General features: G+C 35.2%; 1 protein-coding gene across 6 annotated transcripts in view; it reads right to left on the bottom strand.

Annotated features, from left to right (window-relative positions):
- The window catches only part of LOC123565370 (C-myc promoter-binding protein-like), a 61358-nt gene that overhangs the window by 31798 nt on the left and 9819 nt on the right, over positions 1-19741 (bottom strand). For 4 of the 6 annotated variants that reach the window (XM_053549890.1, XM_053549894.1, XM_053549895.1 and 1 more), the window contains exons 2-11: positions 15081-15280; positions 11658-11955; positions 11094-11283; positions 9769-9825; positions 8977-9046; positions 8639-8808; positions 7933-8177; positions 7176-7242; positions 6586-6641; positions 1966-2110 (exon numbers count right to left, since the gene is read on the bottom strand). In XM_053549890.1, coding sequence (XP_053405865.1) covers positions 1966-2110; positions 6586-6641; positions 7176-7242; positions 7933-8177; positions 8639-8808; positions 8977-9046; positions 9769-9825; positions 11094-11283; positions 11658-11953 — 1296 coding nt within the window. In that variant the 5' untranslated portion in view covers positions 11954-11955; positions 15081-15280. Of the gene's footprint in view, positions 1-1965; positions 2111-6585; positions 6642-7175; positions 7243-7932; positions 8178-8638; positions 8809-8976; positions 9047-9768; positions 9826-11093; positions 11284-11657; positions 11956-13690; positions 13836-15080; positions 15281-16992; positions 18129-19741 lie in introns of those variants that run through there. The other 2 variants (XM_053549891.1, XM_053549893.1) reach the window with 2 other exon arrangements.

The following is a 19741-nucleotide window of genomic DNA, read 5'->3' as shown; positions in this document are numbered from 1 at the left end:
TGTTAATAAGAAGCAAATAATTTCATTAGTCAAAATCAATTTAACAGAAAACAAATGTTTAATTAAAGAGTATATAATAAATGTATGATACTTTGATCCTGACTAAAGAATTTATTTTGAATGGGATATGCTTACTGTAATAAGCTTAGCTTTTAAAATTAAATGCAGTTAATTGAAATATGAGCTTGAAGTTTAACTGGAACGAAATATTGTCTTCGAGTGGTTTGGCACCAGGTGTTGCTGTTTAACATGTACATTTGAACTTAAAAGGACAGTTTCCTTAAGAGAACACAGGTAAGATATCTTGAACATGGCTGAGGGCAAGGTTTGTGCAGTCACAACTTAACATGTTGAAGGTTTGAACATTTAAAAAAAAAAAAAAAGGAATAGAAATATATATATGTATATATACATATATGTATATATTTATTTTTTTAGGGGGTGGGGGTGCAGGGGAACGGGAGAGGAAACAAAATTTCACATGCTGATTATAAATATTGATTGAAAATTAAACATGAAAAAAAAAAAGGGTAAAAGGGTGAAGTTGGTGGGGGTGGGGGGGGTGGGAAGAGGATGCATGATCAGTGGTTTGGCATGACTGGGTGGAGAAGTGAGGTGGGGGAATGGTACAACTTGGAAGGTTTGAAAAAAATCTAAAATAAGAAATGAAAATTTTTTTTTTATTTTTTTTTGGGGGGGGGGGGGGGGGGTGGGAGGGGGAGGGGGTGTGACCAAGGCAAGTGGGTGACCAGGTGTGGGTGCGCAACTTCACATGTTTATAATAAATGTTCATATAAAAGTTAATGAAATTCTGCCAAATGGTAAGTTTGTTATCTACAAATAAATTATGTGGATTTTTAGACAATTAAAGGGCAATAACTCTGAAGTTACAAAAGAAATCCATACAAAACTGTCTGTGCACAACCACATTATAGTGCTCTAAATTCTGTTAAAGTTTCATAGTTCTAGGTAAAATATATCAAAAGTTACGATGCAGAAATTGCCATATCTATAGATCTATAGTACCCTATATAGTTAACACTAGAAATTTCTAAGGGCCATAACTCTGGTGTTACTTGGGCAATCTGTCTGAAACTTGATGGGCCCCATAACCTCATAGTGGTGAACATGTATATGAAGTTTGTTTGAAAAAAATCTAAAATAAGGAATTTTTTTTTTTTTTTTTTTTTTTTTTTTTGTGGGGGGGGGGGGGGGGGGTGTCGGGGGGGGGTGTGTGATCAAGGTAAGGGGGTGACCAGGTGTGGGTACACAACTTCACATGTTTACAATAAATGTTCATGGAAAAGAATGAAAGAAATTTAATGAAATTCTACCAAATGGTAAGTTTGTTATGTACAAATATGTGGATTTTTATACAATTAAAGGGCAATAACTCTTAATTTACAAAATAAATCCAAATGAAATTGTGTGTACACAACCACATTATGGTGATCTAAATTCTGTTTAAGTTTCATAGTTCTAAGTCAAATATATCAAAAGTTATGATGCAGAAATTGCCATATTTATAGTACCCTATATAGTTAATACTAAAAACTTCTAAGGGCCATAACTCTGGTGTTACTCGGGCAATCTGACTGAAACTTGACGGGCCGCAAGAACTCATAGTGGTGAACATGTATATCAAGTTTTAAATAAATATTCCCAACCATTTCCTAGATATGGCTCCGGACGGACGGACGGACGGACGGACGGAAAGACGGAAGGACGGACGGACGGACGGAAAGACGGACGGAAGGACGGACGACGCCAAAACTATATCCCTCCGACTTTCGTCGGGGGATAACAAGAGGGCCATGATTGCCCTGGAGCGCTCACCAGAGTTACGCCCCACTTTGTGATCAGGGGAGCTAACAATGCCACAGAATGATTATTTCAGAATTATAGAAAGCTTTAAGAGTGAATATAATAAGAGACATAAAGAATTTTAAAGAATGGTATACTTACAGTGGAAACAGCTTCAGCTACACTTGTCAGGACAGCTGGTCTGAGGGAATGTATCAATATCTTGTGTTCATTCAGTACATATAGCAGTATCGTCATACAGTTCTCAGGACCTAGGTTCCTCAACATTGTGATAAATGAAGCACCACTGTAAATATAAAGTAAACAACCACACCTACAACAAGAGCTGTCGGAGGACAGCAACGCTCCACTATTCAACAGCCTTGTCAACTGAATTAATACAAAGTCGAACAAGAGTGCCAGAATGTCACAATATACGCCCGTCACAGCATATTTCTTTACTCTAGCACCTGTATTTGCAAATGGAATTTTAATTTTGTGGTTGTTTAGTAATCATTGTAAGTCATTTGTTTTTCTAAGTCCACAAAAAAAATCCTTACCAGGTAGAGATACATTAAAATACACCTAAAATTTGAAAGCAACATCTATGTTGTACCACAGAAAAGTGGTCTTGTTTTTTCCCTACGGTCAATTATAAACAAGAGCACCGCCTTGCGGGTGCTGACGCTCATCTGATTTTTTTTTGTGTAATAGAAATATTGTCCTACCCATGATTTTCTAAGTCTAAAAAGGGCCGTCATTCTTGCAAAAAGCAGGATAGAGTTATGTTTCTTGATGTACAGTGTCCACTTATGATGGTGAAAAACTGTTGCAAGTTTTAAAGCAATAGCTTTGATAGTTTATGAGAAAAGTTGACTTAAACATAATACTCAACCAAGAAAATGATTTTCTAACTCCAAAAGGGGCAATAATTATTGCAAAAAGCAGGATGGAGTTACGCTGCTTGCTGTACAGGGTCAGCTTATTATGGTGAACAAGTGTTGCAAGTTTCAAAGCAATAGCTTTGATAGTTTAAGAGAAAAAGTTGACCTAAACATAAAACTTAACCAAGAAATCTGATATTTTCTAAGTCCAAAAGGGGCCATAAATCTGGCAAAAAGCAGGACAGAGTTATGTTTCTTGCTGTACAGGGTCAACTTATGATGGTGAACAAGTGTTGCAAGTTTTAAAGCAATAGCTTTGATAGTTTAGGATAAAAGCTGACCTAAACATAAAACTTAACCAAGAAAACTGATTTTCTAAGTCCAAAAGGGGCAATAAATCTTGCAAAAAGCAAGATGGAGTTATGTTTCTTGATGTACAGGGTCTGCTTATGATGGTGAACAAGTATTCCAAGTTTCAAAGCAATAGCTTTGATAGTTTGGGAGAAAAGTTGACCTAGACATAAAACTTAACCAAGAAATCTGATATTTTCTAAGTACAAAAGGGGCCATAAATCTTGCAAAAAGCAAGATGGAGTTACGTTTCTTGCTATACAGGGTCAGCTTATGATGGTGAACAAGTATTCCAAGTTTTAAAGCAATAGCTTTGATAGTTTAGGAGAAAAGCTGACCTAAACATAAAACTTAACCAGGCAACGCCGACGCAGACGCCGACGCCTACAACCGCTCAAGTGATGACAATAACTCATCATTTCTTTTCAAAAAATCAGATGAGCTAAAACTGGGAAAAAGGGTTATGGAACCTTCACAGTGCTTATCAGCTCATAAAGTGAATAAGTGCGTGAAGTTCAATCCTTTCCCATAGGTGGATACTGAAATACCAGCTTACATACAAAAACTTAACCAAAAACTGCTAAGTCGAAAAAGGGGCATAATTTTGAAAAAAATGCAAAGTAGAGTTATGGGACCTACACAGTGTATGTCAGATCATGACAGTGATCAAGTGTGTGAAGTTTCAATCCATTCCCATTAGTGAGATACCAGCTTACATACAAAACCTTAACCAAGAATTTCTAAGTCGAAAAAGGGGCATAATTTTGTAAAAAAGGCAAAATAGAGTTATGGAACCTGTGCAATGTAGGTCAGTTTATCACAGTGAACAAGTGTGTGAAGTTTCAATCCATTCCCACAAGTGGTTACAGAGATACCAGCTTACATACAAAACCTTAACCAACAATTTCCAAGTAAAAAAGTGGCATAATTTTGTAAAAAAGCAAAATAGAGTTATGGAACCCTTGCAATGTAGGTCAGTTTATCACAGTGAATAAGTGTGTGAAATGAAATTTCAATCCATTCCCACAAGTGGTTACTGTGATACCAGCTTACATACAAAACCTTAACCAAGAATTTCTAAGTCGAAAAAGGGGCATAATTTTGTAAAAAAGCAAAATAGAGTTATGGAACCTTTGCAATGTAGGTCAGTTTATCACAGAGAATAAGTGTGTGAAGTTTCAATCCATTCCCACAAGTGGTTACTGAGATATCAGCTTACATACAAAACCTTAACCAAATCGGGATGCCGATGCCGACGCATGGGTGAGTCCAATAGCTCTACTATTCTTTGAATAGTCGAGCTAAAAATTAGGGCTGATTACATTCAAATGACAAAATGATACCTTAGTGTTTAGATACTGTATTCTATACTAAGACAGAAAGTAAATGGCCAGAAGTGTAAAGTGCAAACTACCTAGTACTATGTACCACTCATCTTTACATACTTATTAATACATTTGGGAAATTCTAAGAGTACGACATAGTTCTGACGTGATGATCAAGCTTTTCTTTACCATAACATGTATATAGGTAGATTTTTCAGATTTTCTGCTCAAGGAAGACCATGTAACCCATCAGGTCAGTATTTCTGTCAACTGGCCGTGACAATATTCTGCCAGTTTGATATTTTCATGACAGAAAATGATTACAAAGTAAAGATGTCTGAACCAATATTACTGAAATGTGATTCAATGCAAGCTAACTAACACTTGACCTTGAAAACCATCCATTTCTATGGACTTGCTCTTGTTGAGCTTTAACCCAAATTTGACACATACAAGGTTATGGCAATTTCTTAGCAGCAATGATGGTGAAGATCCAAACTGGCCCTATTTGCACCATACCAGACAAAGTTACCTAGACCCATCAACAGATCCATACCACTGTGATATAGCTTAATCAAAAGAAAGAATTTGATGCCAGACCAGGCTCAGTCTCAGTAAAGGGTGGCAAGAGACAAGTGACCTTGACCAGAATGCCAAGAAGCTCTTTGCTATTTCAAGGGAAACAAGGATCTGCTAAATGATAGGAAGTATTAAGATGTGAACTAAAATAATGCCCAGATCAAAATGATTTTGCTACAGACATGGTAATTGTGGGAATTTACGTTTCGAAAGAAAGATTAGCACTAGACACTGATAAAGAAGAAGCTTACATCAATGCACATCAAATTGTGACAGCAGTATTTGTTTTGTTTTATACTTCCTCAATAGTTGTGTATAGTTGGCATTACCTGTACCTTTAAATAATATGTCATATAGGTTCCTAACATTATTGTTTATACATGTTTTTTTCTGTTCTTTAGACATTGGCATTTGCTAATGAATGTTGTTGTTGTTTGTATTATAGTCAACAAATATGATATTTAATATACATGTCCTGTGATATACTGTAAACAAATGTTTACTGAAAGTTGCCAAATTACGTCATATATGTGGTATTTTAATATACATTCAGACCAAGGACATCAGGAGAATTATACAATGTTGAAGATTAAAATCATTATTAGTATATACAAGTTTGAAAATGAAAGTAATCATCAGGTATAACTGAAACTAGTCACCTGGCGAAACTGAAAGTAATGACCTCGTGAAACTGAAAGTATCTATAAATAAAAATTTCCAAATTCACTAAAAATAAATTCTTATTTTGTATTTACATGTTTACTGTTAATCTGCTCAATCACCATGATGAAAAACAATACTTCAAAATGTAGACATCAACAACCTTACCTCTAACAATTACTTTGTTTATTCAAGTATGTAACAAGGATATCATACTTTAATATATTAAATAGTTTTTCAGGAAATAAGTTTTCTTTAAGATCTGAGCAAACAATGTTGTTGTTTGTTTTTTTCACCAGACTATGAGTGGGATAATACAAGACGGAAAATAAATTTGTGAAATGTAAATTATTCACTATTTACATAAAACAGAATGACTGTTCAACAAAAGAAATTAAATTTACTCAGATTTTGAATGAGTAACAGATTTATCTAAAACTTTAGCAACTTATCGTTATATGTATTTGTGTTAACTGAGTGCTTATCACATGTTAAGATTTCATTAAAAGTATCTTACTTCCCTGTCCTAGATGCCCAAATTTGCTTTGCCTAATGAATAAATTGAATATAAGAATATAGCATTATGTTTGTCAAAGCTCTGTAATCACAAAATTACATATCCAATCAAACTTTATAAAATATGTAAGTTTATCTCCATTTGCCTATCTTGGCTGTGCAACTAAGACAGGTAGGAAACTACTTTTAGTAACAGCACCTAACTCCTGGTACTGCTTAAAATGAAAATGTGAACTGATGCACTATCCTGCCACATTAAAAACATTCTAGGTCAAACACTTTTGAGATATTGATGGCACAAATTCTGATAGAATGCTAGACATACATGTTAACCACAGTAAACAAGTGTCCCCCAATTTTTTTGATTTGAGGGGCGGTGGGGGGCAGGGTTGGGGAAGGACACAAAAAGGAGAGTGAATAATTTTCTTCTGAAAATATTAATAAGAATAGAAAGATAAAGAACAAACCTTTGTGGTAGAGGTGAATCTTCTGGCATTGAGAGTGATATTGAATCATGACTCAACTGAAATATATAATTTGAATACTTCTGCACAAATATGAAAATTGCTTTTCCACCACCAGTACGTAAAACTAAAAGTACCTGGATCCTTTTTATATCTACTAATAATATAAAGCTATCAACATACATGTATTATATATCTTCATACTACACATATTTACAAAAATGTATTTAAATGACAAATCTATTTTTACTTCAGTTTACAAATGATACAGAGTCTTTATAGAGCATGTCTTACCAGTAAATGTTTAAACTGAAGAAACGAACCTTGTGATTTTAAGTTGGGTTCAATTCTGTCTATTTTAACAAAGTTCTACTGCTTTCTAGAGTTCATACATATTTGCGAACAGGCACACCATGATCAGCTTGCATGGATGTGCAGGCAGATCTTGGTCTGCACTGATCGCAAAGACAGAATCACTTGCCACCAGCAGGCTAAAGGTTAAAATGAACTAATGAAAGAATAGCGTAAAATGTCATACAAATTGAACATAAATCTGGGGCTAGTTCCGTAAAACAATTTTTTTCTATTCTTACCTGAACTAAAATTCTAGGCCTTTGCGGTGATGGATAGGGTACGTCGTACATAAAATGAGATATATGTCTGAAAAAAAAAAAAATTAAATCATAAACTGAAATTTACATAGTTTATTACATTGTAGGGGAAAGGCTTAGCATATTTTCTTTCACAATACGACTGTGTTCTCATAGTGTCCCTGTTATAGAACTATTGTTGTACTGACCCCAGGCTGCAGGCCAATATGACAAGATTGTCGATCTATAACAGGACAATGGTAAAAACACAATAAGAACAATTTTACTGCTTGATGACTTTTAAAATGTTTTAAATCAAACACATACAAACAAAACAGTCTCATTTTCCTGAGAAAATACCATTCATCTGCATTCCTACAGTCATTCTTAAAGGTACCATAAAAATTCCAGGTTATGAAAAATCAATGGCTGTATCAACCCCAGGAATTACAGAAAGGGTGTCAATTAGTGACCATGCTTGTTAAATGATGCATAGATATGAATGACTGTAACAGTGCCCAGATAGGAAAGTATTATTTTCTGTGTAATACCGATTCCAGTTTACCCTTCAAACTTGTGTAAATTTGCAACTTTCTAATCACCTAAACAATTACAAAGTCTTGACCATTTCCATATCTGCTGTAAATGATTTACAAGTTCTACCGAATAAAAGACTAAAAGAGGGACTGAAATTTCATGCATATTTTAGCAAATGGACAGAAATGTCAACATGTCTACTGGTAATGCAAATATGACATACCTTTCTATGGGAACAATATGAGGTCCTGTGATAGATATCCTGTACAGATAGCTTAGTAACTTCTTAAACGCATCAAAGAAAGGCCAATGTGATAACAGACAGATACTTTTATTGGAATGTACTGTCTTCATTATACGATACTGTTCTCGGATGTGCTTGTTCTTCAAGCCAAGATGTCGCATCTGCAAGTCTGTAAGCTTGTCTTCAGGAAATTCCTCGTAAAATGTGATAGCTGCTCCATATACCTGTTATATCAATAGCATGGTCAAGTTTGTTACCTTGATGAAGCTAAAGGTAAAGTTAAGATTTATTTAACAATGCATATAATCAACATACAACATGAGGTACAAAGCTCTTGTGCGAAAAACTAGGTATCCATTAACAAGATACTTACCTGCACTTATTTTTAATCTCCTGGTACAACCCTAAATGCCGAGTGCAAGGTAATGGAGCTACCAGAACTGTTTTTCACATCTCTGGTACGACGCGGCCTAGGATCGAACTCCTGCACTCAAAGTGGACACCTTACTATTGTTACTGTGGCGGTGCTATAGGTAACCAAAAATAGTCCAAAAGCCTGACAGGAAGACATTTATATCTCTAAGTAAACCATCAATGAAACCCAGCAATTCTAGGAAGCTTCAACCACATCTTTCTACACAACGGTACACCAGCGTTTTGAGACAAAACTGAAAATAATACAAACCTTATTCCATCCAATTCCAGTCAGAATAAATGTTGAGAAAACAGGATATGGATGTTGAGCCTTGGCAGACCAACACTCGATGGAGGCACCCATAGGTAAACAGAACATTGCTACTGACTCTGGTAGCGGGAATTCTGGGTAATCTTCCTTTGGATAACGATCCAAAATGGCTGAAAAATAGAACAATTCCACTGAAAGTTCTAAGTAGTGGACGTATTAACCAAGAAACAAGTAATATTATACTATACATTGATTAATTTCCATATCTTTTTGTTAACACTTACTTAACTCTGCTATTAAATCTCTTAATGTTAGTTTATTAAATAAAGTTTAATTACCTGGTTTGTATGCTAATATATCTATTTTTGTCATTGCCTTTTTGTAGCAAAGGAAAACATCAGAGCCAACCTGTAAATACAACAAAATATATATTACGTTTTTCATACAACAAGACAGAAATGTGCGGTTAAGCAATCAGATACTGCTTTCAGTCCATCTGTTGTCAATAAATGTCTCCTTTTGCTCCCTGATTTAACTAGGCTTCTGATTGTCCAAGCCATATTCAAAGTTGAGACAGAGTCACAATTTAATCTGAATACGAAGCGCAGTTAAAGCAAACTCTTCACCAAGTTCTTGTTTATTTTTGCAGCTAAGCTGAATTGTTAATCTACAACTGTTTTTTTTTTTTTACTGAACTTAAGTAAGGTCAAATTTGATCAAATAAAGCAATGAATTGTTTTTGCATACCCATTACTATAAACTACTTTTTTTGAGGGGTTTAACGTCGCACCGACACAATTATAGACCATATGGCGACTTTCCAGCTTTGATGGTGGAGGAAGACCCCAGGTGCCTCTCCGTGCATTATTTCATAACAAGCGGGCACCTGGGTAGAACCACCAACCTTCCATAAGCCAGCTGGATGGCTTCCTCACATAAAGAATTTGATGCCCCAAGTGAGGCTCGATCCACTTCGGTGAGGGGAAAGTGATCTGAAGTCAGCGACCTTAACCACTCAGCACAGAGGCCCTCCATTACTATAAACAGCTTATAAACAGAATTAAAATTGCAGTTTTTTTCTAAATGTACAGACTGTACTCTCATAAGTACATGACGATGGTGTTACTTACCAAGCCTCTGTTCAAATTCTTACTAATCTGGCAATAAGAATGAGGTGGGCTCTCACCCTGAAATAAAAACAACAATGTATATATTTAGCCTCTATGGTGAGCCCTCTCCTTAAAATTTCAAACTGATATAACTTCTTCAATAATAGTCGCATACTTAAAAAAATTGTTCTGTGTTAAGAATTTGAGAATGGTGGCTTTTGTATAAAATCAACCTATAGCATTTCTTCCCCTTAAATAAGTCAGGATTACTAGAACATTGATCAAACATTCTTTAGCAATGATCATCATTTCATGTCTGTTAGTATTTCCCCTTCTTTCAAAATACCTTTCTGTGATTTTGTTTGATGACTAGAATGATTGAAATAGTCTATTATATTACTGTATCATCAAAATTATTTCCCCACTTGTGGCAGGTAAGAAAATTATATATCATCAACTACATATGTCCACAGGACACTGGTGCCCTCATCTTCTGTCACTGCATGGCTGTATGTTACTTTCTGACAATGCAAAATTAAGGAAACTTTTATATTACCTTGGGTTTGGATTATGAATTAACCTGGGGTTGGCAGTTATGGATACCACTAAACCATCAAGAAACACAAGATAAATGAAACAGATTTTTTAAGGTGTGCAGAGAGCAGGAGGAGTTATATCCCAAATAACCCAAGGTGCACAACTTCACATGCTGAACAACAATCAAATAAAGTTTTGTCAATACTTCTAGAGATATGTGTGACACAAACTTTCAGGCTTTTAATGCAAATTTAGAGTAAGTCATGGACCATAACTCTGGTCCTGCCGAGTCAAATCTAAAAAAAAGATCCCAGGTGCACATGCTTAATAATACTCCTACAAGGTTTCATGACTCTAGGTCAAACACTTAAGATACGTGTGACACAACCTTTCAGGCCCTGACAGAAAGTGGGGGTCACCAGTGTTTTTAGTTTTCTACAAAGATGCTTTATGAATGTGGATCTTGTTTGATAAGATCTGATTTTGTTTGTTTGTTTTGGGTTTAACGCCATTTTCAACAGTATTTCAGTCATGTAACGGCGGGCAGTTAACCTAACCAGTGTTTCTGGATTCTGTACCAGTACAAACCTATTCTCCGCAAGTAACTGCCAACTTCTCCACATAAAATTATCAGACGTGGAGGACGAATTATTTCAGACACAATGTCTTTTATCAAATTGTCACGGAGAACATACGCCCCGCCCGGGGGATCGAACTCGCGACCCCGCGATCCGTAGACCAAACGCTCTCCCTACTGAGCTAAGCAGGCGGGCTGATAAGATCTGAAACGTAACAACTATACCACTTACCTTATTCTCCATTATAATACAGAGATCAACGACAGCGAGCATGTCACTAGGGGCGTTCTCTGCCGCACGTCTGTATGTGATATAGGTTCTCCCATTGTTACTATTGTTTACATTAGCTGGTGTACCAAAATATGTGGTATGTATAACCTCACAGCCAGCCATCAGACGCTCCTTACTCTCGTACAAAACTCTAAGAAAATAAAACTGAATTATTTGAAAGCATCTAAGTATTTTAAGATTAATATTAAGTCAAGTTTCCAGCCTGATAAACGGAAAGAAACCTGTGGATATATTTCAAACAAGAAAATACTGGTTCCTAAGCTGAAGTCTGGAAAATTTTCTTTTCCTCAAAAGAAAGTGAAACATAAGCAATTTAACTGATGCTTGGTTTTTAACTCTTCAAACAGTCTTACATCCCAGTGTAATGTAGCTTTCAATTACAATTTATCTTTACAAATCTACCTAAATTTTGCACTGGTCAGTCTATCAAAGTACAGCCAATATATTACAGAATTAAATGGAAGACTACAGCCACAGAACACTGTAACCAGACAATAAACATACCCCACATCTGTAAGCGGAGGTTTATCCCTACTCCGTCTGTAACAAATGTACATTTCACTTCCACGTATACTGCCATGATTCAAATCCGCTGGATATTCATTAGGTGTCTTGTCAAGGCACTGGTACCCACGTGGGACTCGCTCGCCTAGTGACTTGTTGATGACAGTTACATCTGTAATCGGGTCCTGTTTATATGTGGGCTTAATGGCAGCCTCATTAGAGAACTCTTCCAGGGGCTGTGGGTTCTCCGGTAGCCCAGCTACCACAAAGTAATCTGCAACCCGACGACCATCCATCTCTGAAATAACAATAAACAGTAATACATGCACAGAATATGACTTAGGCATTTACATGTACTAATTTGTTTTAGCTTGATTGTGATGAAAGCTCCAAGCTTATTGGAACCGCTCTCGAGTCCGCTTCCTGGAAAAACCAGTACTGGTGTCACTGTCATATGAGAAGTCATGGTCATGACCTTAGCGGGGCTCGCACCCATAACCCCTGGATTGAGTGGCTGACACCTTATCCACTAGACCACCACTCCCGTAAGTCCACAAAGGCATTTAAAGAACAAGTTGAACTGACGTTCATTTTGCTATAATTAACTCAGTAGTTGAGAGTTTCTTCTCCTTAGTTCCATACTGAGGCAATACTTTTGTGTACGACCTAATACCAGTTGTTTCTAGTTAAATGTCAATCCTTTGTATCAGACAACACCTAATCCAGGATGTAAATCATTCCTGAATAGAGGGCGTAATTAAGTCTCCAGTGTGACCAACACAAATGTGAGATGTGAAAATAATAATGACAGCTTTTTTTACAGAAAATGGAGAAAAAATAATGCCAATTAGGATCAGATTATGTGTCCTTTACTGATAGACAGAGCCATTTTGGGAACACGATTTGTACAAAGATTAATTTAAATCATGCATAAACTGTAGGCGAGTGAGACAGAAATAAAATATAGTCTTAGTATGTCTCAATTGTCCAGTAAATAGACCAAACTAAACTGTCACTATCTGACTTTCAAACACAGATATTATCAAATTGAAGCATTTAACTTTCTATTATATCAGAGCTTATTCTTTTATTTAAGCTGGTCATTAACTGATACAGTGATACAAACGGCAACAGTAATGGCAAAATGACAAGTTTTGTTCGTTAATTTTTTTTTTACTGTAATACAATATGAATATATCCCCCACCACTGTCCTGGATAGTGAAAGGTTTGATGGTATAAGATGGAAGCATTGATGCTGTTGAGTATATTCTATAGTCCATGTATGACGGCATTAATGAATTTGAAAATCCTTCAAGGGGTTTAAGAGACAGAGCGGACACAAAATGGAAGGCTCAAACCTTTGACCTTAAGTTGTGACCTTGACCTTGAGCGGACATGGCTGATTCATGAGTTCTGCACATCGTCTTGGTAAAGTGATCATTTGACATAAGTTTCATGAAAATCCTTCAAGGGTTTAGAAGACACAGAGTGGACACAAAATGGAAGGCTCAAACCTTTGACCTTGAGCTGTGACCTTGACCTTGAGCGGACATGGCTGACTCATGAGTTCTGCACATCGTCTTGGTGAGGTGATCATTTGACCAAAGTTTCATGAAAATCCTTCAAGGGGTTTAGGAGATATAGAGCAGGCACAAAGTGTTACGGACGGATGGAGCCCATTCTTATAACCCCCTACCACTTGTGGCGGGGGGTTAAAAATCAACCAGAAAGCTCAACAACAATAACTTAATACTCAAACTGGCTGCTAATATTTAAACTAGACACTGACTTTATATCAAAACACTGATAAGTAAGGATGAGATAAAACAAAAATACTCCAGTTATTTTGTGGACACTGCCAATTTTTGCAATATAATGTCTAATTCAAGAGCCATAACTCAGGAGACAAAACTGACTGTTACTTAACGTAACCAGGATTTTATTGGATAAGTTCCATAAAAATTCAATACCCGTAGTTACTGAGCAAGCACAAATTTCATCTGCTGACAAACTATTTAAAACATAACTTTACCTTTTTAATTCATAAATCAATCATGTATTAAATCAATTCCTTAAAAAAGTTTCCTTCCATCCTTATATATCAACAAGCTATGGGAAATACTGCTGGAATGTTGGTGTACAATCAATGACACATGTTGTCCCACCTGGAACCTACATTGTACATACCAATCCCCTTTCAACTCATAAAATGTTGTGTGGTAATGTCATATGCTACATTTAATATACACTACTGTATTATGTTACTTTATAACTGCTACAACTACAATCTGTGGCCTTGAAACTAAACATGCATTATTCATATCTGTACCTCATGCATAAAACTACATATAAACTTTCAAGAAAAAGCTATTAAAAGATAAAATCTGGAAACTGAAATTCACAGTAAGAATTCAAAATTTTAATGACATGCTTAAATTTTATTACACATATTATAGTAAATTTCTGTATAAAAATGCCGAGTTAATAGTTCATACAATTTGACATAGAAAAAGTTGCTACATCATGTAATGTTTGGGTTCGACTGAGTGTAGGTAACCAAAATATGATAAATAATAACAGTGAGCATCTTTGTTTTTCTTGCAGTTAAAAGGGCAGAAACACTTAAAACTATACCCTGTAAGTGCATCCCTCTACAAAAGTAAATGGGACTCAACTGTATATAAATATGCCTTGGTACATCAAATGAATAATATGAGCTACAGGCTTGCAATCCCTACTTTTTATTACAAATGACACGTTGAATACATGTTTGCTAAGACTTTTACTTAGTAAATTTAGAAAAAATCACTGACCAGTTTGATATTTATTGTTCTAACATGACAGGATTTGATTTCCAGTTAAACAAAGAAGGAAATCAAGCTATGTATATTCTGTGATAAACAATGGTTGACGCGCGGACCGTTAAGAGAGCATCATGACGTCAATTATGACGTCAAATTGCCACATAACGTCCAATACATTACTCCTTGGGTAAATGAAGTCCAGCAATATATTTATTAAAATATGTCAATGAGCATATCATAATGAAAACGATCAAGGTCTTCTTGTGATTTATCTTCTAATTTACCATGGTTCATCATTTAGATGCTTCAGTATTTAACCACCAAGGCTAACGCCCTCATGGTTCAATTCCTACGCATCTGAACTGTGGTAAATTAGACGATAAACCACTCGAAGGCCTTGATTATTTGTTAAGTATTACTTATGCTAATCAAGATTTATCCAAATGACTACACAAAATTATATCTGATCTTTAGTTTGTTTAAATTTTTCTTTTTTTCTGAGAAAATACCAGCAAGAATAAGACTGCTAATTCCAAGTAATGGACCTTCACTGTATCAAAGCAAAGATACTCAAATTTCATGAAAAGATTTCTACCATTTCTGTTGTCTACCACTTACATTGATCGCTTATGTAAATTCTGTCTTGTTTTAAGTGGTCATTATAATGCATTAATTGTCGAGGAAAATCAATCCAGAGAAAATCGCGCAGTAATTACACCATCACTTGAGTCCACTTGTAAACATCTTCATAGGTCACAGTTAAACACTTCACAATGATGTTTCTAGCAATCACTGCACCTACTTCCCTGTCTGGCAATCTGGAAAATAAACAAGCAAAATTCAATTAATTGTCCCCCATTTAAAGTGTTACAGAAACATATACAGGCTTTATATATAAACTACATTGTAATTTCCTAAAGTCCATTCAGGGGCAATAACTGTCATGTACTGTAAATGGGACACACGAGAAGTTATAGATCTGCGGTGAAGTGTTCACCTAGGGAATAGAAACGCCATCAACTTCATAATGGCATTGGGAAAAAAAAAGTGGCCCTGATGTTAATAAATGAATATAATGAATCAATTAGCTGAAAAAGCATCATTCAGTTATTACATGTATCAACATGTAATGTTCACCTAAAGTTTGACAAAGAAATCAGCAAAAATATGATCATTTTTAATTAAACTAGTGGCATTTCCATAAACCAGGGACATTTCACAACATGTGTAGGGAAACAGTTACATTCATACAACACAACAATTCATTGTGATTAACCATTACCAAGATATAGCTATTGAGTACAGGCAAATCTAACAAAGACTGGCTGACAGACAGATGGATCGAATGATGGATGAAAAAACAGGCACCCAGACAGCAAAACTATATTCCTCTGCTTTTAATGGGGGTTAACAATTAAGAAATAATTTATAGCAAAACCGTGTTTTAACACTATTTATACATGATGGACAGTAATACGGTAATAATTTCATGAGTGAAATTATTTCGTACGATGTAACTATAACCACAGTGTTCAAAAACAGTTTTGCTATAAATTATTTCAATTCTAATATAAATTATGTTTTATTGTAAAGTTTAAATAAAATATGATAGAACTGTTTATTGGGGCATAATTGGTGCCTGACTAGTGAAATGGTAGGTCATCATGCTTGTTTGCTTATAAACACCAAGACCGGAAATGGTAATATGTCTTGCAGAATAGTTCCATTAGGGCGCAAGTGACGGCAAATTATTCTGCACAGCTAATAACCAACTCCGTGTAAATTAATGAAGACAGTTATGCTATGTGACATTTTATTTCAAACATGTTTTTAAGTAAAATATTTGATAAAATTTGAAAGCGGTATTTCTCGGTGCGTACATGGCACTAACTTTCATGTAACGTGATGTCAACATAATATCGTTGTGATGATTAAAGCATTGTTAGTCATATTAGAATATCATTTCAAAATGTGATCTTTCTAATAAAGCTCATTTCTTTTTTCATTACAAGTTGGTTAAAAGTTCTTAGTAATACCCAGTTACATCCCTATAAAGTAACCCAAAATTATTAAGTATCGAATTAAATGTACTTAATATCAAAACTTCTAACCCCACCCACTTTAATATTTTTGCAATATCTTTCAAATGACAAGTAGTACATCTATGCAATTTATCACTTGGTGGGAAGAAAATACTGTAAATAATATACTGAATTTTCAGCAAAGTCAAGTACTGCAATGATAGTTATATTTCACTCATTTTAGGACCTCTACCTATTTACAAAAATTCACAATTATTTTATGTACTATACCAGGATGTTCTGTTTTGATAAAATTGCAAAAATAAATAGGGGCAGATCATTTACATTTGGTTTCCAAGATATGACGAAGTGAAGTCAGTTTGCTCGAGCCATGATCTTCCTGCCTTATAACGAAATTTGTTCGTTACTTCATTCTAGATATTTACGGAATAGTTTTGATTTATTAAAATTAGAATGAAGTAGCAATATGAATAAGAAGATATATTTACCTTTTTCGATTTCACTGAAATCTTAATATGTTATTTAAAAAATATTGCTCTAAACTAGTGCGAAAATTTCAAAAATACAATATGGAAAATACTGCACAAAATACGTATCGGGAAGTTTCGTTCAGTGTATTAGGTTTTCCCACTAGATAATTTCATATCATGACTGTACCCCTAAACATAGATTATCTGTCTGGTTTTCCAAATAAATTCGTTACTGTAAAATCCTTTTTTTTTATTTCATCATCTTCTATATTCAATTTTCTACACCCTGATAATCTTTTGACAGTAATTTTCTTGACTTTGTTGGGAAATACATTTCTTCGTTTTTGACATTTCAGACAAATTAGATTATAAAATAATGGAAAGCTTTATGCATGTTGTCAGCAGTATTATGTAACCATGAGACCTTGTATAAATCAATATTGTAAAATGTCATTAAAATATTTAACCAACCCACTGTCTGTTCATTCAGATATTACTGCTATTTAAAGTGGGCAACATCAGCATTTTTCCACAATCACAAGACTAGTAAGACATGCAATTCTGAATCAAGTTAACTTGTACTGAGAAACAGCTGAAGCAGACACTTTGGAGGTTCCAGATAATTTATATATTTGTGTAAATATGTTTAGATATTTGCCATAAATGCATTAACCTGAGCAGTGCTTACCTGTACACACTAAAAAAACAGGATACATATTTTTTTTTTTTTTTTTTTTTTTGTTGGGTTTAACGTCGCACCGACACAATTTTAGGTCATATGGCGACTTTCCAGCTTTAATGGTGGAGGAAGACCCCAGGTGCCCCTCCGTGCACTATTTCATCACGAGCAGGCACCCGGGTAGAACCACCGACCTTCCGTAAGCCAGCTGGATGGCTTCCTCACGTGAAGAATGGATACATATTTTACTCAAATATGTGTGTACATTGTATTTTGTTTTTACACACTTTTAACAAGATCGAACACATCAAAAATGGTGTCAACCTCGAAAAACAAAGAATACCATTCATTTCAGAAAACAGATTCTTTTGTGACATCTGCATCAAATATTTTGAATATAAAAAGGTGTATCTCACATTTCAACACCCAATAATAAATTAATATAGGTGTACTTCACATTCAACAGCTTAGACTGCTGAAAAAGCCAAAGCACAATGCAGGTGGGGTAAGTAAAACTGAAATTTAAAGGGTTCTCTATTGAACCAGATTAGTTTTATCAGATTTTAGACTAGCTACTAGTCTGATAATAAGTTTTTTTATATACTTGTATTTCCTAGTCAGAGATCTTTCATTTATAGATTGCTTCCTGTTGAATATCTGGCTGTAATACATTCGGCAGGAGGAAAAGGTAACCATGTTATAACTATGAAGGGAAGTAATTTAACATAAAATATGAGAAGAGACTATGACTAGCAAATGAAAGGACTATGACCAGTCTAATCAGATTGTAGCAGCTGCAAATAAAACTAAAACTGTCACAGGAGTGACGAATAATACCCCCACAATACGGCATTGTCACAGTACGGAAAAAAATTTAAGTTGGAAAGGGGCCATATTGCCGCCATAACTACATCAAAAAGTTGTTGGTTTGTAGCAAAAGTCATTTATTTTATGATGTTACACCTGTGTACCAAATATTATTTAAAACTGTTAAGCCTTTCATTCGTCATTGTCTGGAAACTGTGAGTTTGGCAAATTTTAAGTTGGAAAGGGGCTATAACTATGTCAAACAAGAGCACTGCCTTGTGGGTGCTGACGCTCATCTGATTTTTTTGTATAATAGAAAAATTGCCCTACCCATGATTTTCTAAGTTCAAAAAGGGCCATAATGCTTGCAAAAAGCAGGATGAAGTTATGTTTCTTGACGTACAGAGTCAGCTTATGATGGTGAACAACAGTTGCAATTTTAAAGCAATAGCTTTGATAGTTTAGGAGAAAAGTTTACCTAAACATAAAACTTAACCAATAAATCTGATATTTTCTAAGTCCAAAAGGGGCCATAATTCTTGCAAAAAGCAGGACAGAGTTATGTTTCTTGCTGTACAGGGTCAGCTTATGATGGTGAACAGGTGTTGCAAGTTTTAAAGCAATACCCTTGATAGTTTATGAGCAAAGCTGTCCTAAACATAAAACTTAACCAAGAAATCTGATTTTCTAAGTCCAAAAGGGGCAACAATTCTTGCAAAAAGCAGGGGAGAGTTATGTTTCTTAATGTACAGAGTCAGCTTATGATGGTGAACAACTGTTGCAAGTTTCAAAGCAATACCTTTGATAGTTTAGGAGAAAAGTTGACCTAAGCATAAAACTTAACCAAGAAATCTGATATTTTTTAAGTCCAAAAGGGGCCATAATTCTTGAAAAAGCAGGATGGAGTTATGTTTCTTGCTGCACAGGGTCAGCTGTTGATGGTGAACAAGTGTTGCAAGTTTCAAAGCAATACCTTTGATAGTTTAGGGGAAAAGCTGACCTAAACATAAAACTTAACCAGGCAATGCCGACACCGACGCCGATCAAGTGATGACAATAACTCATCATTTTTTTTCTCCAAAAAATCAGATGAGCTAAAAATGGTGGTTGACCTGTATTTTATGATGTTACACCGGTGTACCAAAATTTATTTAAATCTCAAGCCTTTCTAGAGTTATTGTCCGGAAACCAAGTAAACCAACAGACGGTCAAGCTCTCGCCTATATACTGGTACCCCCCAAACTTCGTTTGTTGGTAGTAGTTTTGTTTTGGGTTTAACAC

This window comes from Mercenaria mercenaria, chromosome 8 (assembly GCF_021730395.1).
Source record: "Mercenaria mercenaria strain notata chromosome 8, MADL_Memer_1, whole genome shotgun sequence".
Classification (NCBI taxonomy): Eukaryota; Metazoa; Mollusca; class Bivalvia; order Venerida; family Veneridae; genus Mercenaria; species Mercenaria mercenaria.
Note: the sequence above shows the minus strand (reverse complement) of the source record. Positions and strands in the feature narration are given on the sequence as shown.